The 27,656-nt window shown below is 42.1% G+C and overlaps 1 protein-coding gene across 1 annotated transcript in view; it reads left to right on the top strand.

The window, feature by feature from the left end:
* The window catches only part of GPC3 (glypican 3), a 401,574-nt gene that overhangs the window by 249,707 nt on the left and 124,211 nt on the right, over positions 1–27,656 (top strand). Inside the window, exons 4-5 of the mRNA XM_080794945.1 lie at positions 13,461–13,594; positions 24,443–24,568. Of these exons, the coding sequence (XP_080651071.1) occupies positions 13,461–13,594; positions 24,443–24,568 (260 nt within the window). The remainder of the gene's footprint in view (positions 1–13,460; positions 13,595–24,442; positions 24,569–27,656) is intronic.

Below are 27,656 nucleotides of genomic sequence, written 5' to 3'. Positions count from 1 at the left end.
AGGCTCTGATAATACTCCAGCAGATTAGGCTTTGGTTAACTAGTTTCTTCTTAGAGCAGGATTTGTTGAGAAGAATGGAGTGCCCTGGTGTATTTTGATATGGTTCCTTTTCTCCTCTCCTTGCTGGGAGCCTGAGGGAGTTTTTCTCTGATATTTACTGTGGGAATCTGGTCAGGCTCCTGGAGGTAAATTTCATAATATTGTGGAGGCCCCCTTATGAGGGGGTCTCCCTGGAGATTTTAACTCTCAGAATTTTCTGCACAAAGCTTCTGGCACTTTGTCAATTACAATTCCAGTTTTTCTACCCCAGCACTGTGTCCCAAGGTGGTTTCTGCTTCTGATTCTCTGCTCTGCTGAGTTCTGACTCCCTGTATTTGCCTATCTCTCCAGTCTTGGTGAAAGGGATTTACCCTCTGTCCCTCTGTCCTTCCGTCTCCTGTGGTTCCAAGAAGAGTTGCGTTTTCAGTCTGTTTAGCTTCTCGTTGTTAGGATGGAGTGGCAACTTCTAAGTTCTTTATATGTGACACTGAAAATGCTGATAGTGCAAATTTTATCATTGGCTATAAACAGTGTCACTTTTTTTTTTCTTGAAGTAATAGACTTACTTTGTTCCTTTTTAAGAAAATGCCTGCCAAATACTCAAGTGTGAATAACATTAGTTTGTCAGTCTTTTATATAAAAATAATGTTTTATGAAAAAAGTGCCTAGTTCATCTCGATTCAATCACCCATGGGCTTTTCCTCTAGATGATCATCACACTTCAGCATGTGACAGAAGTACTTTATGCATCACACATAATGTTAAACAAGACATGTCACCAAGGGTCAGGATTGACTAAAATTATTTCGTACTGCTTCTTCAAGTACCTTCTTAAATGAAACTCGATTATTTATTTTTTTTAAGATTGTATTTATTTATTTTAGAGAGAGAGAGTGGGGGGGGAGCAGAGGGAGAAGGACAAGCAGATTCTGCACTGAGTGCAGATGGAGCCCCACGTGGGGCTCGATCCCACCACTCCGAGATCATGACCTGAGCTGAAACCAAGAGTTGGACTCCCAAATGACTGGGCCACGCAGGCACCCCTGAGATTGGGCTTTTAAAAAAGTGTGAGTGCTTAACAGTGAAAAATAAAATGATTACCATCCAAGTTTGGTGCCACTCCCCTGACTCGTGCCATTGCTTTTGCAATGTAAACATCCTCACATTTGCTTGAAGATAAACCATGAATTTCAACAATGTCATTCAACGCTGGGAATATTTCAGCACTCCTCCTGTCTCTCTCCCAGTGCTCTCACTTTGGATCTTCTCCAATGATTATTTGGTACCGATAGTGGATAAACATAAATAAAACAGCAAATCCAGCTCATGTCTGTAGATTTGTCTGTTTGAAAGGCAAAAGCAATTCCACTGAGGTGATATTAAGCCCCCATCTTTATGTTTGCAGCTAAATCGTGAATTTAATGAGTTAGTTTCTTTCATTGCAAGGCGGCATGATTTCCTCTACTGACTCTTTATCTAGTAGACACTTGACAATGTCAACTCTACAGTGTTGTTGTTGTTGTTCTTTCAGAAATACCACCAGTTCCTTTTCTGGAAGTTTTTATTTAAATTCCAGTTAGTTAGCATCCAGTGTAACATTAGCCTCAGGTGTACAGTATAGTAATTCAACACTTCCATACAAAACCCAGTGCTCATGATGACATGCCCATCACCTATCTCCCCCTATCCCCCTGCCTGCCCTCTGATAACCATCAGTTTGTTCTCTATAGTTAAGAGTCTGTTTCTTGGTTTGTCTCTCTCTCTCTCTCTCTTTTTTCCCCTTTGTTCATTTTTTTGTTTCTTAAATTCCACATGAGTGATATCATATGGTATTTGTCTTTCTCTGACTTATTTCACTACCGTAATGTTCCCTAGCTCCATCTACATCATTGCAAATGGTAAGATTTTGTTCTTTTTGGTGGCTGGGTAATATTCCATTGTATATATACGCCACATCTTCTTTGTCCATTCTTCAGTTGTTGGACACCTGGGCTGTTTCCGTAATTTGGCTATTGTAGATAATGCTACTATAAACATCAGGGTGCATGTATCTCTTTGAATTATCATGGGGTAGTTCTATCTTTAAGTTTTTGAGGAACCTCCATACTGTTTTCCAGAGTGGCTGTACCAGTTCACATTCCCAGCAACAGTGCAAGAGTGTTCCGCTTTCTGTACATCCTCACCAACACTTGTTCTTTCTTGTGTTGTTGATTTTAGCCATTGTGGCAGGTGTGAGGTGATACCATGCTTTTGATTTTTATTTCCCTGATGAAGAGTGATACTGAGCATCTTTTCACGTGTCTGTTAGCCATTTATATGTCTTCTTTGGAAAAATGTCTATACGTGTCTTCTGCCCATTTTTAAATTGGATTATTTGTTTTTTGGGTGTTGAGTTTGGTAAGTTCTTTTTATATTTTGGATACTAATCCTTTATCAGAGATGTTATTTGCAGTTTTCTTCTCCTGTGCCTTGATTGTTTCCTTCACTGTTCAAAAGCTTTTTATTTTGGTGTAGCCCCAATAGTTTATTTCTGCTTTTGTTTCCCTTGCCTCAGGAGACATATCTAGAAAGAAGTTTCTACTGCCAGTGTCAAAGAGGTTACTGCCTATGTTCTCCTCTAGGATTTTTATGGTTTCAGGTCTTATATTTAGGTCTTTAATCCATTTTGAGTTTATTTTTGTGTATGGTCTAGGAAAGTGGTCCAGTTTCATTTTTTGTATGTAGCTGTCCAGTTTTCCCAATACCATTTGCTGAAGGGACTGTCTTCAACAATATCCTCATTGGATATCCTTTCCGACTCTGCAATGTTCATGAATTTCTCCACTCTTGTGTGTGCTTCCTTAGCTACTATAATACAGTGCCCCACACGATGCTTTAATGGCTTTTCCATTTCTATTCTTAAAAAAAAAACTGTAACAAACAATTTTTGACTTTTTACATCTACTTTTAAATATTTAATTCCCTTTCTTTTAAACTCTGAATAATTGATTTCAAGATGACTCTACAGCTTAGGTCACATGATAATACTATTCTGAAATGTTCTGTTGCATCAGACACAGTAAGGTAAATTATTAGTATCTATACTGCCGAAGGAATGCTAACTTTTTGGCACGTTCTTGTTTCTTAATTATGGTTGCAATCTACTGTGGAGGTTCCACCTTTCTATGATTCAGAGAACTTTTGATGGGTTAGCTTAACACTTTTTGACATGCTTAGACCTAGGCATTGCAACCAGGGATTAAGTAAGTGAGTCTTCCATTCTCCTTTTTTGAAGCCAGGCATCCATTTTTAAATATCAGAAAATTATGTTGTAAATAAATTTTATTATGTTATATGATGACATATAAGATCTTCAATGATAACAGGCATAGTTAACTTTAAAACTTAGGTGATTTTTCAAAAAGTATTTCTAAATATTACAAATAAGGCTACAGGGTGCATTTACTTCTTTTTTTTAAAGATTTATTTTTTGAGCGAGAGCGCACAAGCGAGAAAGGCAGGGAGATGGAGAGAATCTCAAACAGACTCTGCAATGAGAACGGACCTCAAGGTGGGACTCCATCTCACAACCCTGAGATCATGACCTGAGCAGAAACCAAGAGTCTGATGCTTAACTGACTGCACCATCCACACACCCCAAAGTACATTTACTTCTTATGTTTTCACATAGACACAAAGCTTCTAGATTTCTAAGTAACAACTTATTAAATTAGAATGAGATTATAAAGATTATAGTAGGCATCACCTAAGTAGCCAGTAAGAGCACTAGTACTGAAAATAAGTTAACCTCTGAAAAGTATGTATTTTTACCCTAAGAAGAAAAAAGAAATGTATTTGTACCCTAAACCAGCTATTTTAGAAACTTCTAGAATGCACAAACACATATCACAGAGCAACGATTTCATTACACTTTAGGTAGCCTCTGGAAAATTCCTTTATATATTTCTGAGGGAATAAGAGTGGAAAAGGCAAACAAAGTCTTAGTATTATTGTGAATATAGGTTTGACCTCTAGAACTTCCAGAGAGAGTCTCAGAGAACTACAGTTAGAGGGGCTGGTCAAAACTGGGGAAGGTCAAAACTGGAGCTTGGGAGACCAATTAAGAAGATGGTGGGATAATCTCTGTTGGCATTGGCTCTCCAACCTGCATGTGCCTGAGAATCCCCTGGAGGGCTTGCTGAACCAGATGGCTGGACCCCACTCCCCGCTTTCCTGTTTCAGTAGGTTGAAGGCTGGGCCGTGAAATCTGCATTCGTAACAAGTTCCCAGGTAGGATACTGACACTGCTCCTTTGGGGGCCACACTTTGAGAACCACTGCGATGGGGTCTTACTGCTCCTTTCAGAACTTAATCCTAGACTTACTGTATGTGAATCTACATGACTAAGACTCCCAGATGATCTGTACACATATTGAAGTTTGAGCAGCACTCTTCTAAGAGACAGGTAATGGTATCCTAGACCTGAGGATGAAGAAAAGCGCCCAGGGTTAAAAGTTATTTATAAAAACAGAAAAAAGCACAAACCTAAATGGCTAGACATAGGGAAGTGAGAGAAAGGGAGAAATCAGATATGCTTCGGTTTCAACAGAGTAGGTAGCTGATTATTCCTTTCTACTGGGACAGAGGACACAAGCAGGAGAGTGCATTTGGACGAGTGGTATTTGAGTTCGGTATTGAATGTTTGGACTACATGAAGCTCTCTTTTAACTCCCGCTATATTAGTCCTATTGGCCATATGTGATTAAGCAACACTGGCCGGGGCTCCTGGTCCTGGGAAGGGATTGGTATTGCATGAGAAGTGTTAGGCACGCATTTTCAACTACGAATTCTATTTTCAACTACGAATCCACTTGGGGCAAATATAAATTAGTAAAATGCAAGTCCCTTCCGCAAAAGGGTATTGAAAGCCTGTCTCTCACCCCCATAGCACCCATCGCCATGCAGGTTAGAGACACCGGGTAATGGCAAATAATCAGTAATTGGTGCCCTGAAGAATAGAAGGGGATATTCCAGGTAACCCAGAACAAAGACGGGAGACTGTGGGGTGTGCAAACAACGCCGGCAAACTCAATGCGGTTCCCGTTCAGATTGGGGATCAATCTCATCAAACCCTTTCACTGCCTTCCAGAAGTCCCCAGTTAAAGAACACCTACAAGTGTTACTTAGAGCTAGCAATGTACTTGACCCGCTGAGCCGGGATTCTAACACACAAGGTCAGCTGCAGAAGGTGAGCAGTCCCCACGGACAGAAGGAATGAGTTGGATTTCTGTCTGGATGGGGCAGACTTTGCACTTCCATCCCCGGCTGTATCTGATCCTCACACAGCTGCGAGGCATGGCAGGCAGTGTTTGTATTCCATTTTGCAGAGCTGAGTTTGAAGGAAATTAAAGGACTTGTGTAGTCACTGAAACAGGAAGAGAGTGGGACTAGAACCCAGGTCTTCTGACTCCAAATCATGTGCTCTTTTCACCATACTAGAATGCTAAGTTCCACTGAACAGCAGACTGAGCTGCAGGAAGAGTTACCCTTTTTTGGATTCCAGTTTATTTAAAGAGATGACTTGAGGGATGCCCGGGTGGCTCAGTCGGTTAGGCATCTGCCTTCGGCTCAGGTCATGATCCCGGGGTCCTGGGATCGACTCCTGCATTGGGCTCCTTGCTCAGTGGGGAGCCTGCTTCTCCTTCTGCCTGCTGCTCCCCCTGCTTATGCTCTCTCTCTCCCTGACAAATAAGTAAATAAATAAAATCTTAAAAAAAAAAAAAGACATGACTCGCGTAGAAGGTTCACACAGTGATACCTGACTTCCTAAAATAGCGCGATTCATAATGCATTACAGTTTATTAGCGACTTTCATTTTAATGGTCAGGCAATTAATGATGAGTCACAGCAAAACGTCTGTGGCAGAAAAAAGAAAAAAAAAAAAACACTTACATCGTCACCAGGTCTGTTCATTATCCCCCGTGCTCTATATCCAGATCAATCAATAGTTAATTAATAATGATGTGCTTCCTGAAGTACAAGGTTATAAATTAATTTAATGCTCGTATGCATATTTTTGGTAGGAAAAATGAGTGGAAAATGCCTGCCATGCCCATCTCATTGTAAGAAAATGTATGTCATGATTACAAGCATATAATAAGAATGGTTTGCCCAGCCAAATGTTTGTTCATTTCTGTTAATCAGTATTCATTTGAGCTACTTTCATGCAGTTTGTGGAAGCAGTGCAATCAGTTGCGTAGTGTGGCAGATTTAAATCAGTAATAAAAGCCCTGGGGAAATTAACAAGACAAAACATTAACCACAGACTAAACATTAACATATATTAGCATTTTTATTATACCTGTAGAATTGTTAAATGGGCATGGTTACTACTATTAAAAAGTTTATGTTGTATATCACATAATTTCAATGTATATTTTGTTTTAAAACTTTTAAGATTTAATTAAATGAAATTGAACAACAGTGTAATAGACAATTCAACAGAATGAACTGAAGTTCATGATTTTATTTCAGCTGGAAACCTACGGAATTCCCATCCCACCCGATCCCCAAGCCCCCCAAGGTATCCTAAAACAAATGCCACAGGTCATACTCCTCCAGAGTGGACCACGGGATCGGGGTTGGTGTTTAAATGGCATAACCACAGAGGGAGTTTTTATGTTTAATTCTGAAGAATCCACTGACAACCCAAAACTAAGTTTACACCAGTTATTTGGCAACAGTTCTCTCAGCAAAGCCCTCTTTGGGGCCACAGTAATCATCTGGATTCCAGCAGAAAGGTTATTCCATAATTAAATAAAACTGCGGAGATCTTCTAGAGCCCCTGAAGTCCCGGCGACCTGGAGAACAGCTCCTGAGAGGGAAGGAGTGAGACAGCCACCACCTTCCTCAAAGGCTGTCAAACTTCCCAGGGCAGTAGGATATGTCTGTGGCTCCCCCATAGACTCACTAAAGGGAACTTCTCTCTTTTCTGTTTCTGTTTCTCCCTCCCCTTCCTCCTCCTATTGTGGGCCATGTAAGACAGACAGACACACACACACACACACACACAGAAGGAAAATGTAGGTGTGCCTGTTTGGCTCAGTCAGTAGAACATGCAACCCTTGATCTTAGGGTTGTGAGTTCAAGCCCCGTGTTGGGCATGGAGTTTACTTCCTTAAAATAAAAGAAAAAAGATGTAAAGTCTTTCCTTCATCTGTTTTTTTTTTTTTAAGCTGTTTCTTAAACATTGAACACAGAATCGACCTGTAGGCTTAGTTAAGAGCGGGAGAGTCAGAGACACTATTTAATGTATTTGCAGCCGTTCCCCATTTTCTCATCTTTTTGGCTATGAGAGCTAAAGGCCTGAACCTGTTGTATTTCTGTAGCCCTAGGGTCAACCAGGAATCTCCATTGAGGGGAAACTATAAAGAATATAGTTGGGCCAGACATCAGACTAGACCTGGGTTAAATCGTAAGAATTACAGATTTTGTAGCCAGTCCAAGAATCTGACTCACGCAGTCAGTCAGGGTCCTGGGACAGCCCACAGGAAGCAAGCTGCAGGGGGGACGCACCCGGGAACCACCTGTCCCACAGACCCAGACATCCGGGGCTTTAGGGTGATTACTAATCCGCTCTTACCTGGCAGGCCAAAGTGTTTAAATCACTCCACTAGAAGTACTATGGTTAAAATTGGATGTCCGTTTTCGGCTTATCTTTAATAACTAGTCCTTCTTTATTTTTTATTTTTTTAAAGATTTTATTTATTTATTTGACAGACAGAAATCACAAGTAGGCAGAGAGGCAGGCAGAGAGAGGAAGGGAAGCAGACTCCCTGCTGAGCAGAGAGCCGGATGCGGGGCTCGATCCCAGGACCCTGAGATCATGACCTGAGCCGAAGGCAGAGGCTTTAACCCACTGAGCCACCCAGGCGCCCCAATAACTAGTCCTTCTTTAAAGAATTTTTTTAATTCTTCGTAATTATTACTCTTCTCCAGTTATGGATGGGATGGCCACAGGACTACAAAGCTGGGTCCTGGGAGGACCCCAGAGTCTATCCTCTTGACAGAAATCTATGGCATAGGGAGGAAAAACCAAAAACAAAAGCTTGGGGCCCCTCGCTGGCTCATTCAGTGAAGCGGGTGATTTTTGATCTCAGGGTTGTGAGTTAGGGCTCCATGTTGTGTGCAGAGATTATTTAAAAATAAAATCTTAGAAAAATAAACTTAAGTTTTGAAGTTAGTTTGCAGATCTAGGTTCAAGTCCTAACTCTGCCATCTACTACAATTATGGTTTGCTTCAGTTCCTTAAACATCGTGAGCCTCAGTTTCCTTATCTCTAAAATGGGGTCAAAAATACCAGGTCCGTATGCCTCAGAGAGTTGTAGAATTCACCATCAAGAACAGAGAATAGGGGTGCCTGTGTGGCTCAGATGGCTGGGTGTCTGCCTTCACCTCCGGGTCATGATCCCAAGGTCCTGGGATTGAGCCCCACATCAGGCTCCCTGCTCAGCGGGAAACCTGCTTCTCCCTCTCCCACTCCCCCTGCTAGTGTTCCCTCTCTCGCTGTCTCTCTCTCTCTCTGTCAAAGAAATAGATAAAATCTTTTAAAAAGAACAGAATGGATGGAGGAATTATTAGTAAGGCAGGAGGCTGGAGTCAGGTATTATGTTACAAATGGGAAGTATTGGTATTGTTGAGAAACTTACAATGTAGACTTTCTCTGCTGAGTCAGTCAGAGGGAGAGATCAAGTGTGAGGTGTTTTTTTTTTGTTTTGTTTTTGTTTTTGTTTTTTTGTCACCAGGGGGTTTCCAGAACCAACAGCAAATGAGCCCTGAGCATCAATATAGTTACATTTTAACCAGTAGGGTATCTGCATTTCTTGACTCGTCAGTTACAAGGTACCTGTGTGCATTGCATCAAACCAAATGCTTTGCAGTGTTTCAAACTCTTTGGTAACATATTCTACTTGAAAAATAATTTTCAGGGGCACCTGGGTGGCTCAGTTGATCGAGCATCCAGCCCTTGATTTTAGCTCAGATCATGATCTCAGGGTCTTAGGATCAAGCCCAGAGTTGGGCTCTGCGCTCACCTCGGAGTCTGCTTGTCCCCTTCCCTATGCTCCTCTCCCCTCTCTCTCTTTCTCTCTCTCTCAAATAAATAAAACCTTTATTTAAAGAAAGTCATTTTCAGGCGCCTGGGTAGCTCAGTGGGTTAATGCCTCTGCCTTTGGCTCAGGTCATGATCCTGGGGTCCTGGGATAGAGCCCCGCATCGGGCTCTCTGCTCAACAGGGAGCCTGCTTCCCCCTCTCTCTGTGCCTGCCTCTCTGCCTACTTGTGATCTCTGTCTGTCAAATAAATAAATGAAATCTTTATTAAAAAAAAAAGAAAGTCATTTTCACCTTTTTTTTCCAGAGGAGTTCAGAATCAAATATGACACTTTTCATATCATATCTTCCTGTTTTGCATGAGACCCGAGTGACAGGTGGAATGTAGCTGTGGGACCAGGTCAAAAGGAAGTTTTATTATTCTCCTCATGCATGTACAAAGCCAGTGCTCTGGACCTGGCTTAGAAAAGAATGATCCTAGTGTTGCTAGGATGACCTTCTGACCATAAATATGGTCAGGAGCCCTGTCTTCTTTTTTTTTTTTTTTTCCCCGAGATTGATTTATTTATTTGAGAGAGAGAAAGCACCCAGTAGGGAGGTGCAGAAGGAGAGAGAGAGAGAATGTCAAGCAAACTCCACTGCTGAGCACAGAGCCTGATGCGGGGCTCGATGCCATGACCCTGAGATTGTGACCTGAGCTGAAACCAAAAGTCATGTGCCCAACCGACCGCATCCTCCCTCCCCCTGACCCCCCCGGTGCCCCAAGTCCCTATTTCAAGTCTTGTAACACCTCAGGGGACCGTCGCTCTCCTGCCATAGATTCTGATGCATGAATAAAGGGCACCATTAGGAATCACTGTTCTTGGAAAACGAAAGGGTTTTCTATTCCGGGTCTGTCGGTAGAGACATTTGCCCGCCTAATTAATCCAGTCTCACTAAGGTTCACCCTTAACCAGATGCATTAGTCCGTGGAAGGAAATTGGATTGCACTTGTTATTTAAGAGGCCCAAACTCCTGGGCAGGACATGGAGTTCTCAAATGCTGCTTGAAACACTGGTGGTTCTTTAGCAAGTGCAGCTGTAGACGGAGACCCGGGTCTCCAGCCAGTGCCTCATGGGAAGCTCAAAGGCCGTCTTTCATGTGAATACTGCGTCTCTTTGTAAATTCTGTTTTCTTTTTGTGGCCACCCCTCAAAATGAGCTTGTAATATTCACCTTCAGCTCACACAGTGTGGAGGTGGAAGATGTGGACGGAAGAGCCCAAAGGCGGGGCGGGGGGGGGGGTCTACATTTGACAAAAGCTTTGTATGTGAGAAGAATTTGCTTTGTGGTAGATTTGTGGAAGAAAATATAGCCCGTCTGATAAGATGTGGCAGATTTCAGGTGGGGGGGGGGCATTGGCAGGACACCATTGTTTGCCCCTTACCCCGCACGGAGCCTTGGGGGGGTCTGCCCGATAGTGCCACATTGGGTGGCTTGGGAAGAAAGGCCATACTGGCTACATTCTCGTTTGTTCTTAACCTTCCTGCTTTTTCCTCAGCTGCACCCCCTTTCCAGGGGGTGGTTCCATGAGTGTTCGCCGGCTGTGTGACAAGTAAACATGTGTGTGTCCATGAACATAATTTTAGGATGCACGGTCTGTCCTCAGTTATTCGTACCTGCCTTGCAAACTTTGGAAGTGACTGGAACCGAGCTCCCCAGTCCAGCCAGGCAGCCCCCTTACCCAAAGCACCATCAGTCTGGGTAAACTCAGAGAATACAGATTTCTATATAAATCAATTCTTGTATTAGGAAAGAAAAATCTTTTTTGTTTGTTTGTTTGTTTGTTTTTCCCCAGTGGAGGTGAGGCCTCTACTGACTTTAGATTCTTCTATTTTAATTCAAGAATTGATTTATATAGAAAACTTTCCAGAGCTATACAAACCAAATGCCACTTTTGCTTTTAGAAAGACATAGGTAGCTCCGTAAATGTTATCCGGGCCATCTTGAGAAATCCCGGAAACGGACGGCCACACGCAGCCCGGGACCGCAGGCAGGCCAGACCTGCTACTAGTAGTTCCCTTCAATTCATTTTGATTAATTTGCCTTTACTGAGTCCCTAACAGCATGCAAAATTCAGTCTGATTTCTGTGGAAGTACAGAAGATATAACCAAAGTTACCAAAGATATAACCTGTCTTTACTGGGTATTTCTAATATTTTTCTTTTTCTTTATTTTTTTTAAAGATTTTATTTATTTATTTGACAGACAGAGATCACAAGTAGGCAGAGAGGCAGGCAGAGAGAGAGGGGGAAGCAGGCTCCCATGACTCGGGGCTCGATCCCAGGACCCTGAGATCCTGACCTGAGCCGAAGGCAGAGGCTTTAACCCACTGAGCCACCCAGGCGCCGTCTTATATTTTTCTTTTCTTTTCTTTTTTTTTTTTAAAGATTTTTATTTGTTTATTTGACAGACAGAGATCACAAGTAGGCAGAGAGGCAGGCAGAGAGAGAGAGGGGGAAGCAGGCTCCCCGCTGAGCGGAGAGCCCGATTCGGGGCTCGATCCCAGGACCCTGGGATCATGACCTGAGCCATCCAGATGCCCCTATTTTTCTTAATGTATACAATCTATATATTCGCCTTGGCTATGTTGACTGTGTTTTTGAGGACTGGGAGTTCCTTTAAAAAAGAGAGTATAAGCAACTGGTGATTAAGCATTGTCTTCTAGGCAGGTGATATTGTGTAAGCTTTGAAGTCAGACAATGAATCAATGGTGTATTTGCCACAGGCAATCCTTAACCTCCTCTAACCTCAGTTTCTTCACCTCTAAATTGGGGATGATAACATTTAGCTTAGTGTCTGGCATAAGGAAGACGTGTTAATACATACTTCTTTATGTAGAAGTTCATTTTAGGCTTGTGTCTGAAAGCTCAAAAATAGAAATCTACAAATAATTAAACCAAATCACTTAGAATTGAGATAAGAAAGCTGATGCCATCTTTTAATCATTGCCACATGAGTGTTAAGAGAACTAAGCTTTAGAGGGAGGCATCCAGCAACTATTTTTGAATGAGCAAGTGAGTGGATAGAGAAAGGAAGGAAGGGGGGTGCCCAGTGTGCCATGGCTGTAAACAGTAGCCTCCTCCGTAGTGTATGCAGCCTGTTGATTGTATGGGTTGCCCTAAGGGACCTTGGAGACAGCCCTTTTGGTGGATGCTGGGGTCTGACCTCATGGCTATCTCCAATTTAGGCTGCAGACAGGTATGTGGGGAGCCTTTGGAAAGCCCCAGGGCACAGTAGCCAGGGTCCACACTGGCCAAGTCATCATGTCCATCCGTACCAAGCTGCAGAACAAGGAGCATGTGATTGAGGCCCTACGCAGGGCCAAGTTCAAGTTCCCTGGCCGCCAGAAGATCCACTTCTCCAAGAAGTGGGGCTTTACTAAGTTCAATGCGGATGAATTTGAAGACATGGTGGCTGAAAAGCGGCTTATCCCAGATGGCTGTGGGGTCAGATACATCCCTAACCGTGGTCCCTTGGAGGGCTCTGCACTCATGAGAGCCTTGGCACTACCCCTTCCCGTCATATTCAGGCCCACCAATAAATCCAACTTCCTGTCAAAAAAAAAAAGAGAGAGAAAGGAAGGAAGGAACAAAAGAGGAAGGATGGGCGGAGGGAAGGAAGGAGCGCGGGAGGAGAGAAGGTAGGCTTTCTTGAGCACCTGTGTTCTTTAGTACTCTCGGTCCTGGTCTTGTTCAATGATATGGGATTCACAGCTGATGACACTGGCTGTGGATTAGTTGGCTTGCCTTCTTCCTTCCCTTGGGCGTTTTTAAGAAAGTCAGATGAGCCATTACACTGACATTTTTCAGAATACGCAACCCTGGGTCTTCGAACGAAACTCCCTGCGTGGAAGGCTGCTCTGTTAACAGGCTACTCTACACATCTCTCACCCCTCTTCCTCTCCCGCTCCAGTACTTTCTAAACTTTGTAATTCCTATTTGTGAACTTCTACATTCTTATAAATACTAAGGGCCATGGACAGGTATCAATAGCCTAAGTCTTGTATAAAGAGTCCTCTCAAATGTGCAGTTCACTATAAAGAAAAAGCATTTTTCATCTTAGGAAACCTTTGAATAGGCTGGGCTTAGACTCCCCACTGCCATAGTCTTCAGCCTGCTTTTCCACAGATGGGTCTTTGCCTGAAAAGCGTAGCACCTTTTTTGGACTCCAGTAATAGCTTCGTTCTGCTCTTTAAAAAGAAACTGGGGAAGAAATTGAAGTGCCTTTCAGAATTTGTTTCTACTATCATATCTGTGAAAGTATCATATAATTATATTGCATTTCTCTTTCAGATTGGCAAGTTATGCGCCCATTCTCAACAACGCCAGTATAGATCTGCTTATTATCCTGAAGATCTGTTTATTGACAAGAAGGTATTAAAAGTTGCTCATGTAGAACATGAAGAAACCTTATCCAGCCGAAGGAGGTAAGAGGGTTCTTTTTTTTTTTTTCCCCCTCTGTTTCAGCATACAATTAACAATTGTGTTGTAAGGTGAAAAACTTTTGGAGTGAAGCTTCTTAAATACACATTATTTTGTTCTTTTGAGTAGAGTTTGATTAATTAATTCTACCATTTGTAAATGCTAAGGAAAAAAGATATCACATTATATCTAAGCCATATTTAAATGTAAAGTTATCCTATGTAAATATCCAGCACAGCACTCCCTGAGCAGGGAATCCGATGTGGGACTTGATCCCAGGTCCCTGGGATCATGACCTGAGCCAAAGGCAGATGCTTAATGACTGAGCCACCCAGGTGCCCCCAAGGTATTTGTTGATTAAACAAAACATTTTCTGCTTATGATCTGGTCTCACAATTTTATGGCTTCACTTGTGGTTTTCCCATTATCACCAGTGAGTCAAGGTCAAGTTCACCAGAGAGAAACTGGCAAGACACACTCATGTGCATAAACATACTGCACATTCTCTACACTCTTGTCAGTATATAAAATGAAGGATTCAGTTTCTGTTTCTTAAGACAGCAGTCAAGGGACTAAATTAAAGTTTGTTTCTGATTCTCTTCTTTCCTCCTCCCCTCATCCAGATGACCTCTTTCCCTGTTCTAGCTTCACGGTTACAAATAAGGGGTGGACGTTGGATGGGAATCCCAACACAAGTCTAGGAGAGGTGCCTTCCCATAGGGACTGCACGTATCCCCAAGCCTGCCACTGGCTCAAAGAATAGCCAGACATGAGCTCTGCTTCCTGATGACTTTGAGGGACTTGGGAGAGACTGGCCTTCAGATGGAAAATTAAGAGATGAAATCAGCAACATCTCAGATGTAGGCTAAACGAAGCCATTCATATCCATTTACTACAGGAGGTTTTAAAGTGATACCTCTTAGTCATATATGAGCCAGTTTGGAGTGAGAGAAGGCAGTAAGGCTGCATGAGAGATAGTCCTCCAAAGAAGCATTTCAGGAAGTCCCATATTCTCTTTTGTTGACTTCCAACCGAATGGGTGTCTAGTTGCCCTGTAGCAACAGTTTTAAAGTGTGACTCGGAGACCCAGGAAGTCACAGAAACTCTTTCCAGGGAGTCTGAGATGCTCTTTTTGCTAGCTACATATCCATGTGAACCTGGGTTTTGTTTATATACTTTAACCAAAACAACACATTGCAGCAGATTGAATGCAGAAGCCAATGGGAGAATTCAGCTGTCTCCTATTAAGCCAGGCTAAACATATTTTGTAAAAAGACAAAACCGATACCAGTTTCTCACTATTTTTTTTTTCATAAAAATAGTACTTATGTTAACACATAATGGCTCATTGTTCGTTTAAAATTAATAAATAAATAAATATTTCCCCCCTGAGTTTCACTTTCTAAAGCAGTTAAGTATCTAAAAATATATATTGTACCAACAAAAGCTCTTTGGGGCCCTCCATCATTTTTAGGATGTATTTAGGGTTGTATTTGTTATCCAGTGCTACATAACAAATTTCCCCAAAACATAGTGATTTAGAACAACTAACATTTATTATCACAGTTTCTGTCATGAATTCGAGAACAGCTTGGCTGGGTGGTTGTCAGTTTGGTCAGTTTCTGGGGCTGTAGTCATAGGACGTGCAGATCCACTTTCCAAGTGGCTCACTTAGCAAGCTAGTGCTGGTTGTTGAAAGGAGGCCTCAGTCCCTCACCGCATCAGCCTCGTGAGTGTCCCTGCAACGTGGCTGCTGGCTTCCCCAGAATACGAGATCCGTGGAAGAGCGAGGAGTAAGCTGTGATGTCTTTTCCGACCTAGTCTGGGAAGTGACGTACTGTCAATTCTGGTATCTGTTTGTTAGGAGTGAGTTCCCAGTTCTAGTCCACACTGAAGGGGAGAATTTTTGGACAAATTTACAAACCACCACAGGGGGCCTGGCACCGAAATATTTGAGAACCATTTCCCTATAGCCTGGGGGAATTTTAGGAAGTCTTTGTCATTCTGGGAAGACAACATTTGGTCATTTCTCCAAACCTTCTTTAACCTTTGACTTTCCTTTGTCTGTTGTTCTCAATTGCTTTCACACTTTGCCCAGACCACCTGAGAAATTAACCTCAGTCATTGATCTTTAACTAGGGGAAACCTCTTGTGTATTGTACTGAAGTGAATAAATTATATTTATATTGTATTATTACAATATATAATATATCATATTATGTGTCAATATCACTATAATTAATGAGGAATCAATATCTTGTACAATTATTGTTATTAATTTATGATTATTTTATATAATTATATAATTATATAATTATATTATTTATAAATAACCTACAAAAATAAAATGTAATATAAGTGTATCATACTATATTATACTACATAATTATCCATTTAAAATTAATAAGAGGGCATCTGGCTGGCTCAGTCAGTGGAGCATGTAATTCTTGATCTTGGGATCGTGAGTTTGAGCCCCACATTGGGTATAGAGATTACTTAAAAATAAAATCTTAAAAAATTTTTTTAAATAAAATTAACAAATGGAATGTTTAAATTATAAATTACATTTATATGTTATAAATGTAATATATTTCTACAACATTATACCGTAATATGTATTTTTATATATATTGCTTTATTCAACTCAATTCAGACATTTAGGTAATACCTGTCATGGGCCAGAATGTGTGCTGGGCATCAAAACTCAAGACAGAGGCTCAACTCTCCAAAGCAGTCTAACGTGGAAATAGACTTAAATGCAAATACTTCCAAAATAGTTTTATAAGTGCAAAGGAGTGTCCAGAGTCTATCCCTAGAGGCAGCCTACAGGAAAAGTGAGAGCCTCTGCCCAGGGAGATATAGTGGGCCTTCCTGGAGGAAGTGGTATATGACTTGGTCCCAGCATCACATGCAGAGCTTGTTCAAACGAAACACAGGGGCCCAGTCCCATTTTGAGACAAGCCTGCCAACCTAGACACATTTATGAGTAAGTAGGAGGCCCGACTTGATCAAGGGCCTGCTGTCATGGCTTCTGTCTGGGGCTCTTGTGGGACCCATTCCCTACTGTCCTACTGGGGAGGGCTCTACGGGGTCGATTCCTCCACAGAAAAAGGAAATTGATGAATGGATTCTTGGCTGGGCACCCAGATTTGGCGCTTTGTTTAGATCACTTTCTGAACTTGTTGCTAAGCCCAAAAGAAAAGAAAAGATAGTAAGAAAAACTACATAGCTTGCAGGCTTGAGTAAGTGGTGGCCGGGCAAGGCTCGTTTGAGTGTTGGAAACGCAGCCTGTGCCATGGTGCTTCTCATCTCTTGCAAACTAGAGCCTTAGAGTCCGAGTCAAAACAACAGGAGAGTGTCTGATTTCCTTTAACTCCCTCTGGTAGGCATTGTAAACCTTCTTAGGGAGAGGGGAGACTCAGGGATTAAGATGATCTCTTGCCCATGCCCTGGCCCCCGCAATCTGATATTATTAGGAAGGCTTGCTTTGATGGAGGGTTAGTACCTCTATAAATTTCTCGGTATGTTCTGCACAGCCTTTCACACTGTCCAGAAAAATCTATGTGCCTCCGACACCCCTGACACCCATGCCCAAGCTCCATCCTCCTCGGGTAAAAATATGATAATTGCAAAGGAACCGTATTGTAGCTTTCCCTCCCTGGAGGTTGGGAGCAAGCTGTCTGAATCTGATTATGAGTTGAAAAGCCCTTTCCTTATTAAAATAACAACACGCAAAGAAATGCAGGATTCCTTTGGTAGCATTCAGAAGTCATCTGTTTGTTTTGTCTGCCCCCAACTGGGTAGTTTGCAACACACAACTAATCTTAGAAATAGCTTAGTTCAATTTAAAGGCGATTTAATACTCAACCGGTGGCCTGCCTATGGGATTCCGTGTTCCGTTAAGGTAGAAATATTGAAAATATCTGTCATCGGATTTAAAACAGGGTAGGACAAGATGCACAAGTAAGCAGCTAGGATAGAAGCAGTGTGATTTCCATAACCCTTGCCAGCCCTGGTATCTTCCCGTCTTCTCCAAGGCAGCCTCTCCCTCCTGCGGCCTCCTGAATGTCTCCTTCACCCCCTCCCATATGATGCCGTTTACCTTGTCATTCGCGCATCCCCCTGATGTTTGGTGGAGTGCGTGAGCACTGTCTGTCCTTTCTCTAAGCGCCCCATCTCAGTAGAATAGTCCATCCTGGCCCAGCAGCTAACGTTGTGAGAAAGGGGCACAGTCCCTCCAGCCCGGTGAAACCGCATCTGTGTAACCCACCCTTCCCCTTCCTGCGATGCCTCTCCTCCCCTCCCCCTCTGACTTGGTCTAAAGGGGCAATGGATTGGGTGGCACTAGTAAATGACCTAGAAAGAAAAGAACAAAAGCCGATCTCAGCTCCCTAGTCCAAAATCAATGCTCACTCCCACTCCCTGTCAGACCGCTGCTCTGGTTTGGCTAGGCAGCTTTGTAAGCTCAGTGGTGCTTTCCACCCTCTGAACAAAACAACAAAGTATGTCCCGAGTGAATCAACGAGTTTCGGGTCTGGTACAAGTCATTCTGCGCTAAATAGGACTCTACTTCTTTCACCATTTGTCAACACCGTCTATATACTAAGCATTGTGTACGGATTAGGGTCTGATGAATAGGAGGGGCTCCAAGCCTGGTTAGGGAGAGACACACACAAATAAATAATTTTCAAACGCCAAGGGCAAGTGTCCTCGCAGAGCTGTGTCCGAAACGGCGGCGACTCCGTGGGCTGGGGAAGGTAGCCGTTCTCCTGCAAAAGTCAAGAAAGGCTTCTTGGAGAAGGTAAACTCTGGAGCCTGGCCTTGGCGGAAGATGAGAAACTCAACAGATCGATGAGGGAAGAGAGTGTGTTCCAGGCAAAGGTAACCACATGAGAAAAAAGTACGGGCTCATCTCTGGAATGGCAGAAAATTTGAGTTTGGGGTCAGATGGTGCAAATTTCTCTACTGCTGAATTAAACCTGCTCCTGCATCGTTCCCATTATAATTATTTTGGTTTATTCGCTTTTCTGGGTTTTCCATTTTTTTGTTTTTAAGTGATGAGCTCCTGTTACTTTATATTAAGAAAAAAAAATAACCTTAATGATAAAGGAGAAAAGTTCAGGATCTGCAGTTGGGGATGAAAGGCTGTTTTTACTTGTGGTGCTTTCCAATTAGTGCCGCTTTGATGCTTGCCCAAGCAAATCTCTGCAAGAAAGCCAAGGGAATCCCCTCCCCCACCACCCGGGAAGGGGACGCTCCTCTTGAGGACGGTGGGAGCCCTCCAGGGGAGATCACGTGCACCCAGCCTCAATATTTCAAAATGGCTCGTGCATGCAAAGGAGCCCTGTCCTTTAGTTCCACATTTAACACATTGAATAGAAAGCTCTATGAAGATACTTTTTTTTTTTTTCCTGAGCAGACTGCTATAAACAAGCGTTGGGTTTGAGCTAAGTGAGAGCCCTAGGCTCCACTATTTACATGCCAAGTGGTATGTTTGGCATGCACGTATTAGAATAAAGTGCAATTGGAATCAAAGAACGTTCCCTTCAATCAAATTGTTTTTCCCGGGGCGCCTGGGTGGCTCAGTGGGTTAAGCCGCTGCCTTCGGCTCAGGTCATGATCTCAGGGTCCTGGGATCGAGTCCCGCGTCGGACTCTCTGCTCAGCGGGGAGCCTGCTTCCCTCTCTCCCTCTCTCTCTGCCTGCCTCTCTGTCTACTGTGATCTGTCTCTGTCAAATAAATAAAAAATGTTAAAAAAAAAATTGTTTTTCCCATCCCCAGCAACTAATTGTCCGAAAGTTCTATTTATTTTTTATTTTTTATTTTTTATTTTTTTTTGCCTAGAGACAATTCCGTTGAGCAGACTGCCTTAGTTCATGGGTGGAGGTTCTTTTGTTGTCTGTCATGGGCTACTAGCACAAAGAGAAGAAATCTGGCCTGAGTCCTACGTGGTGCGTAATTAATAGGTCACCTAATTTCGTTTCAGGTATCTTTCTTTAAAGAGAGAAATGGAAATATTCAGCTTGCCTCCTTTTGAGATTATAAGCAGAGGGATAGGAGGCCTTATTTAAGGGAAGATAATAAAAGCAAAAGACTCTCCTTTCCTAGAAGGAGTTTAGGAGGAGGGACAAAGAAGTGGGGAAATGAGAGAGGCCCACTAAACTCGGTAGGAGGTAAACTGCTCCTGTCACACTCTGTTGCTCCCCGCCTGTGGTGTCAGAGGACACTATCACCTGTTGTCGCTCTCTTTTGAAAAGCTCATTAACTCTCCAACAGTTTCGAAAGGCTTTCTTCTAGCCTGCAGAATAGTGGATCTGGATTTATATTCAAAAAAATCCAACTTTCTCTTGGGAGACCAAGGGCTAGTTTCCCTCCCACTATCTATGGAAGGTTCGGAGGGAAGGAATGGCTGGCCCTGTAGTGCCAGTTTGTGGATGGTCTCACCCCTGGAGGCCCCGAGAGTTCTTTGAGAACCTGCATTCGCTTCATTATTCTCAGGTGCTTTTCTAATCAAACGCACCATTTATTCTAACACGAATAATGTACACTGAGAACCAAACAGAACTCCATGAACTTGCCTATCAGGGATAAGTTTTAGAGGAATAGACATAAAAAGCCTACTGGAGAGACAAGTCTAGAAGGAAATATGTGCAAATATTCACAGTGGTCATCTGGCCAGTAGGACTATGAATAGGGGTTTTTCCCCCCTTCTACCTTTCTGTATTTTCTAAATTCTCCACAGCAAGCATATGTTTCTTTTACAATGAGAAAGAAAACCAACAGGCCTTATTATAAAGGATGAAGGAAGAAATAGATTTTTTAAAATATTTTTATTTATTTATTTGGTAGAGGGAGAGAGATCACAAGTAGGCAGAGAGGGGGGGGAAGCAGGCTCCCCACCGAGCAGAGAGCCTGATGCAGGGCTCAATCCCAGGACCCTGAGATCATGACCTGAGCCGAAGGCAGAGGCTTAACCCACTGAACCACCCAGGTGCCCCAGGAAGAAATAGATTTTAATCATTGTTTGCAGCTCTTGGAAATTTCTTGACTCCCTCCTTGCCCATGCTTTTAGTTCACGTCGAGCCACATCTCTGGCCCTCTTGACTGTCTCTGTCCATTGCTCCAAGGGACACCCCTCCTCCTAGTAGATGAGTCTCTCTTCCTCTCAGCCCTTCTCTACCCTTTTTGGGGGTTATATCTCAATAAAGCTGGTCTAACATACCTTTCATCCATTTGAAGTATATAATTCAAGTGTTCTTAATATAGTCACAGAGTTGGGCAACCATCACCAACATCAATTTTAGAACATTTTCATCACCTCAAGAAGACGTTCCATGCCCTTTAGCTATCATTCTGCAGACCTCCTCTCCACCCCCCAAGCCCTAAGCAACCACTAATCTGCTTTCTGTCCCTATAGATTTTCCTATTCTGGACATTTCACATAAATGGCATCATACAATCTGTGGTCTTCCATGATGGGCTTCTTTCACTTAGCGTAATGTTTTCAGGGTTCATCCATGATGCAACGTCTGTGAATGCTCTATTCCTATGTACGGCCAAATAATACTCCATTGTATGGACTATATATTTGTTTATCCCTTCATCAGTTGATGGACATCTGTCTGGTCCCACCTTTTGGCTATTGTTAATAACACTGCCAAGAGCATGCATATACATGTACTTCTTTGAGTACTCATTTGTGATTCTTTGGGGTATATACCTAGGAGCGGAATTGCTGCGCCACATGGTAACATCTATACTTGACTTTGTAAGGAGCCACCAAACTGTTTTCCACAGCAGCTGCCCCATTTTGCATTCCCACCAACAATGTGAAGGCTCCACTTTCTCCACATCTTCAGCAACACTTGTTGTTGTCTATTTTATTTTATTTTATTTTATGGACTTTTTTTTTTTATTATAGCCATCCTCATGGGTGTGAAGTGGCATTTCACTCTGGTTTTGATTTGCATTTCCCTGATGACTAATTGACATTTAACTGGACTTCATCTCAGCTCTCCACATCCGGTTCTTACACACGAATCCCTTTGAAGGCCACCACTGTCCTACCAGGCAAAGACCATTCAGACTGCTTACCAGATTAGCCCAGGGGGTTACCCAGCCCACTAGCTAGCTAGTCTTTGAAAAAAAAAATACCAGGGTAAATATGTAGGGAAAGAACATGGTTATGCTTATTAATACCCACCTAAAACAACAAAGCATTTATGCATCTTGCACGTAGAAAATAGTTACCTGGAACTTGAAAAAAATCTTAATTATCTTGAATACTATCTGAAATATACTGTATTTTTCATTAAATATTCATATTCTACTGGCTTATAATAATGGTAATATTGACCATGATGGGGAGATTACTATGGGGAGATTACTATGTGGCCAGGGATTATGCTCAACACTTTACATGCATTGTCTCAATCATCACAGCAACCTATCATTAGCTTCATTTTAAAGTCAGGGAAACTTAAGGCTTCACCACCAAGTAAGTGAGGAAGTAGCTGGCATGTGACACTTATGTGGGTCAGACTCCAAAATCAGTGCTCTTACCTACTACTCCTAACGGGTTTTCAGGGGCTGTTCTGAGACTCCAACCATCATTATGCTGAATGAAACTGTGTTCTGAATTCAAAACAATTCATCCAGCAGCAAGTTTTTCAAACACAATCTCTTCCTAGGTCCATCCTGTATGTCCTCTGGCGGTAATGAGTACTCTGTGACATGGGGGTGGCCTTTTATGTCCCCAAGTTACCTTGCTCAAATTTCAAAGAGATTCCCCTGAGTTCTAGAATTTGATGACCCAGATTGTGTTCACATTATTCACATTCTTTGCGGTTTTCTTAGACATTTAACTTGACCCCACCAAGTAATATCCTTCTATGCTAAAGTGGGAGGTCTTGCGTTTACGGCAGCCCCTCATCCCCCCGATGTTTAGACGGACCCTCTCTGAATCTTCTCCAGCTTGCCAGTGATCTTTATGATCAGCTCAGAAAACTGCAAGGGTTCAGGGACTGGGAGAAGTTCAGAGTGTTTTTTTTGTTTTGGTTTTTGGTTTTTGGTTTTTGTTTCTTTTAACTTCTAAGAAGTCAAATTGGAAAGCTCTGCCATGAGTTCAATTTTTCTTGCCATGTGCTTATCTTAGAGAGAGTTCAGAGGTAGGAGGAGGCCTAAGGGAAGCTCTTTCATTAAAGAGCAGGCCATCGCCTCCCATAGACTAATGGCCATATTCCATTTCCTCATGGAGTGGGGGGAATTACTCAGCCTCAGCCTTTACTCTTTCGGTTTCCACTCTGGGGAACTGTATTATTACCTTGTAAAACAGAACATCTCTCCTATTAGCGTTAATTGAACCCATCTTTTTCCTGTTAGAAACTATAATGTTGACTTTTATTTTCAGAGCCCTGGATGGAACCTCTTCACTTTGGAGGTTGACAGAGCTCAGCCACCAGCAGTAGGCTGTGAGGGGCTTTGAACATAGCAGGAAGCAACTGCTGGGGTACTGGGGGTTATATATAGCCCAATAACCTGTCTTGAGTTGTTCTGTCCATCACCCTGGCTTTACTGTGACCTGAGTCTTTGTGAAAATGTGCTGAGTATTATAAGTGCTCTCCCTCTTCTAAATCATCAGTTGAAATGAATTGTTTGATGGTAATAAAGTGGAAAAATGCAAGAAAATAATTTCCACCAACCTTTCTCTTTTGGCCAGATCTGAAAACAACCCCCAGAGGCCTGTGTATCAGGCTAGTCCATTCTTAGCCTGGAGACAGTATTGAATAATGACTCCACTGCCAGCAAATTCCCTGGCTGAAGTCTCCAAACACTTAGTAGAGACTTAAGATAGACTTGGTTATGAAGAACACTTTAACTTGTTTCTACCAAGAACATTGCTTGAGAAAAATAAGGAGTATTTTATTTGTTTGTTTACCTTTGGACATCTGTTGTATAGATAATTTAATATTTCTTTATAAGCATATCCACTCCTCTCCAGTCTATAGGGTCTTATTTTGTGTGTCCATGTACAGCTGAAACAAGATAATAGGCCAGAAATTTTGCTGGGTATTTATGTGTGTGTGTTTATACCTATTTGCATATATAATGTGTTTGGTCTCTTCTTCTCTCTCTCTCTCTCTCTCACGCTCTCTCTTGCTCTCTCTCTCTCCCCGCCCCACATATTTGTCTTATATGTAGCATAAAAGCCAAAGCAAATAAATAGTAAAATATACTAGGATCCACTCCCTCTTGTCTCCCACCTGCCCCCTCCATAGTTATCACAATATACAGACAAAGAACAAAGAAACCTTCCTCCTCTAGCAGATAAGAGTTTCTCTGACTATATTGTCAGGAGAATTTCATAGAGCGTATACTGCTCTGAGCACCTTGTAATTCTGATCTGCAACTATTAGCCCGAGCCTATATGGAAAGGGGCCATCTCTAGGGTAATAGCATTGTAAATTACAATCAATGCACTCAATTACACCCAGAAACCAAAAGATATGTAGTGCTCCAGCGTGCCTTGTAATCAGCACCTTTGAGAATGGAGGTAACAGCATTCTGAACAAAAAATGGAAACCAAACACGTAAGAAAATGAATGTTGGAATTAAATCATCCTTCTGATAGGAGCAGTACCTTATATGGCAAGCAACTTTTTTTTTCTAATATCATTTTATTGATTTAAAAAAAAAACTAAATTGTGGCCTTGTAACCAAGAATGTCTTTTAAAATCATTTATGGCTCTAATCAGCCTGGCAGAGCCTTTCTGTCATGCTGATAAGGAAATTAAACTTTCCTCACACTGGGTTTACTTGCCTCTTATGCGCAGATGCTTTCTCTTTTCTTTCAGGGAACTAATTCAGAAGTTGAAGTCTTTCATCAGCTTCTATAATGCTTTGCCTGGCTATGTCTGCAGCCACAGCCCCGTGGCTGAAAACGACACTCTTTGCTGGAACGGACAAGAACTCGTGGAGAGGTAATCTTTTTTTGAATGTTAAATATAACAGTGTTTGAGAAATATTCATCGTATGTCCATCTCGAGATTGGTTATGTCTTCTGTCTGCCTTCATTAATTTCACAAGAAACATTCTAGAAAGAGCATACATGTGAGCATTTGTGACACACTCTTAGAGCAGACTTTGAAACACTAGAGTACTGTGTATTCAGGGACATTTTACCAGGTGTACAGCATCAAACAGCACCCCCTCCCCTTTTTTGTCTTTGGCTTCTTCCATTTCCCCATTATGTGGACCCTTATTTATTTATTGGTTTGAAGAAATCATATACACACTAATTGTTATCATTTAGTGAGAGTTAACTATGTATGAAGCACCATGCCAAGTGCTTGTCTGTATTAACTCTCTTTATTCTTACACCAATCCTCGGAAGTAAATGCCACTATTTTTCCCCATTTTATAGATGAAGATGGAGGAGAGAAGGATGGGGAGGGGAAAAGGAGTACCATTTCAGGAGTGCCTGGGTGGCTCAGTGGGTTAAGCCTCTGCCTTCGGCACAGGCCATGATCCCACGGTCCTGGGATCATTCCCACATCAGGCTCTCTGCTCAGCAGGGAGCCTGCTTCCCTTCCTCTCTCTCTGCCTGCCTCTCTGCCTACTTGTGATCACTGTCTGTCAAATAAATAAATAAAATCTTTAAAAAAAAAAAGTACCATTTCACTGAGCGATGTTGCTGAAATGGTTGATTATCGAGTGTTAGTATAATCTGTGCCAACATTTGTCATCTGTGAAGAATTTGCTCACCGCTGGAAAGGAAATAATATATATTCATTTATTCAATAAATATTTACTGAGCACCTTCTAAGCACCAGTCATGTTGAAATACACAAAATAGGAAATTTTCCTGTCCTCCCAGAGCTCTCATTCTAGTGGGCTAATGACACTCCTGACCTCCATTGCTTCCCATGTGTAAGGAATAGTTTGGGGTTAAGGGATGAAATCAAGAGGGTAGAATGCTTAGAAAACCACGGGTCGCTGATGAACAGGCTTCCGAAACTATTTGTCCAAGTGGTAGCATCTTGTCGAGGAGAATATAGAAGATGCTTGAACTCGAGTTCTGAATCTTTTACTAATGAGTCACTTAACCTGGGGCAAGCAACTTAATCTCTCTGGGCCATGGTTTCCCCATCTAAAAAGTGAGATGGTTGGATTAGAACCTTCTAGCTCTGGCAGGCTGTGGGGTTTTTTCACTTACCAGTTCATTCCTACATTCATTCATTCCTACATTCATTCATTCCTACATTCATTCATACATATATGTTTTGAGATACTATGGGTTAGGCACCAAAGGATATGAGTTCTCCTAACCCTGGTTAGGTACCAGGGATATGAGGCTGAAGACAGGAAGTTACCTGCTTGGAGGAGTTTACAATCTAGTGGGAACCAGCATCAGGGCATGGGATAATTAGTCATGATGCTAAATGGAATGAATTAGCAATGTAATGTAATGGGCTAGAGGAAAGCTTTGGAGCCAGATGAACCTGGGTTTGCTTCTCAGTCTTGCTACTTACGGTGTGGGGCATTGTTGAGTGCGTTACTCAACCTAGAAAGTCCCAAGGCCCTCTTCCGTAAGGAAGGGCCTCTCACAGGGTTGTTGTCACCGTTAGGTGAGGTCGTAAGTGTCAAGTCCGTAGCAGACTGGCCTATACCAGAAGCTCAGTTCATGTTCCCCCTCTTCCTTCTCCCTTTCTCCCTTCCCCCTCAACCCCTCCTCTTCCCTACACAAGGCAAAACACATGCCTGAAAACAGCTTGTTTCTCAACTAAACTGTTTTACTGACCTGGGACAGTGAGAATGAGGTGCTAATGGGATGAGACATTGAACTTGTATGGAGATAGACTTCCCTCCAGCAAATGTGAATCAGGCTACGGAGATTAATGGCCCCCATGCATCTACTCTACTCTGGAGAAATAGTATACATTTATTATCCTCAAAGCTCATCAGGATCTAAGTAGAATCATGAAAATGTACTTAACTATTATGACATATTTTTTTTTAAGATTTCATTCATTTATTTGACAGGCAGAGATCACAAGCAGGCAGAGAGGCAGGCAGAGAGAGAGGAGGAAGCAGGCTCCCTGCTGAGCAGAGAGCCCGATGCGGGGCTTGATCCCAGGACCCTGGGACTATGACCCGAGCCGAAGGCAGAGGCTTTAACCCACTGAGCCACCCGGGTGCCCCGACATATTTTTTTTTTAATTGTCAGAAAAAAGCAGTCAGTGTTTGGCTTTATCAAAAGCAGATGCTGTAAAACAGGTATAAACAATATAATCCTTAAAAAAGAAAATGCCCACAGGTCAAATATGTGGTTCTTGAATAAGCTTCAAGAGAAACCATTGCAGTAACTTACCCACTAGGATGTTAATATTGTAAAAAATGAACAATTCCTGAAAACTAATTTGTTTTAAGCAGCATATCTCCTAACCACAGTCTGTTCTTAAAGAGGAAATGTTAGTTAGTGATATATTTATTTGCTAATGTATTCATTCCTTTATTCACTTAACAAGTATTTGAGCACCTACTATATTTCAAGTGTCAATATGGGTTTCTTTATTGTTGTGATTATTTAAGGCAAATGTTGGAACCCTGTTAGATATAATCAGATGATCCAATTTTAGTTTACTCAAAAAAATGTCTTCCCAGGCCTATGTTTTTTAAATTAGCAGGATTTTTAAAATCAAATTTGGCAAATATAAACTACTTCATGCCTGGTATGCTTTCTTGAAGGATGTTGCTCGAGAACCAAGAAAGTCCAAATGGTGGAATCCCAAGCCTGCTAAATTTGAATGAGTCTAAAAATTAGCCAAATGTACTTTTGCACCATTAAAATAATTCTGTTAACTGAAGTTTTTTGGTTTAATTTGCTGGTTTTAAATATTTCAGGGTATCAAACAAAATAATAAAACAAATGGTATAGTATAGAGAAAAGAGGTTATTTCAAATCCATTATTTATATTTCTGAACAATCTATTGTTTTAAAACAATTTTTATTGTTGACATGTGCTATTCAGAGAGGGAGGGAGATGGAGGGGAGGGAGGGAGAGAGGG

The sequence above is a fragment of the Martes martes genome (genome assembly GCF_963455335.1).
Source record: "Martes martes genome assembly, chromosome: X".
Taxonomy (NCBI): Eukaryota; Metazoa; Chordata; class Mammalia; order Carnivora; family Mustelidae; genus Martes; species Martes martes.
This window is presented reverse-complemented; position numbering and strand designations above follow the sequence as displayed.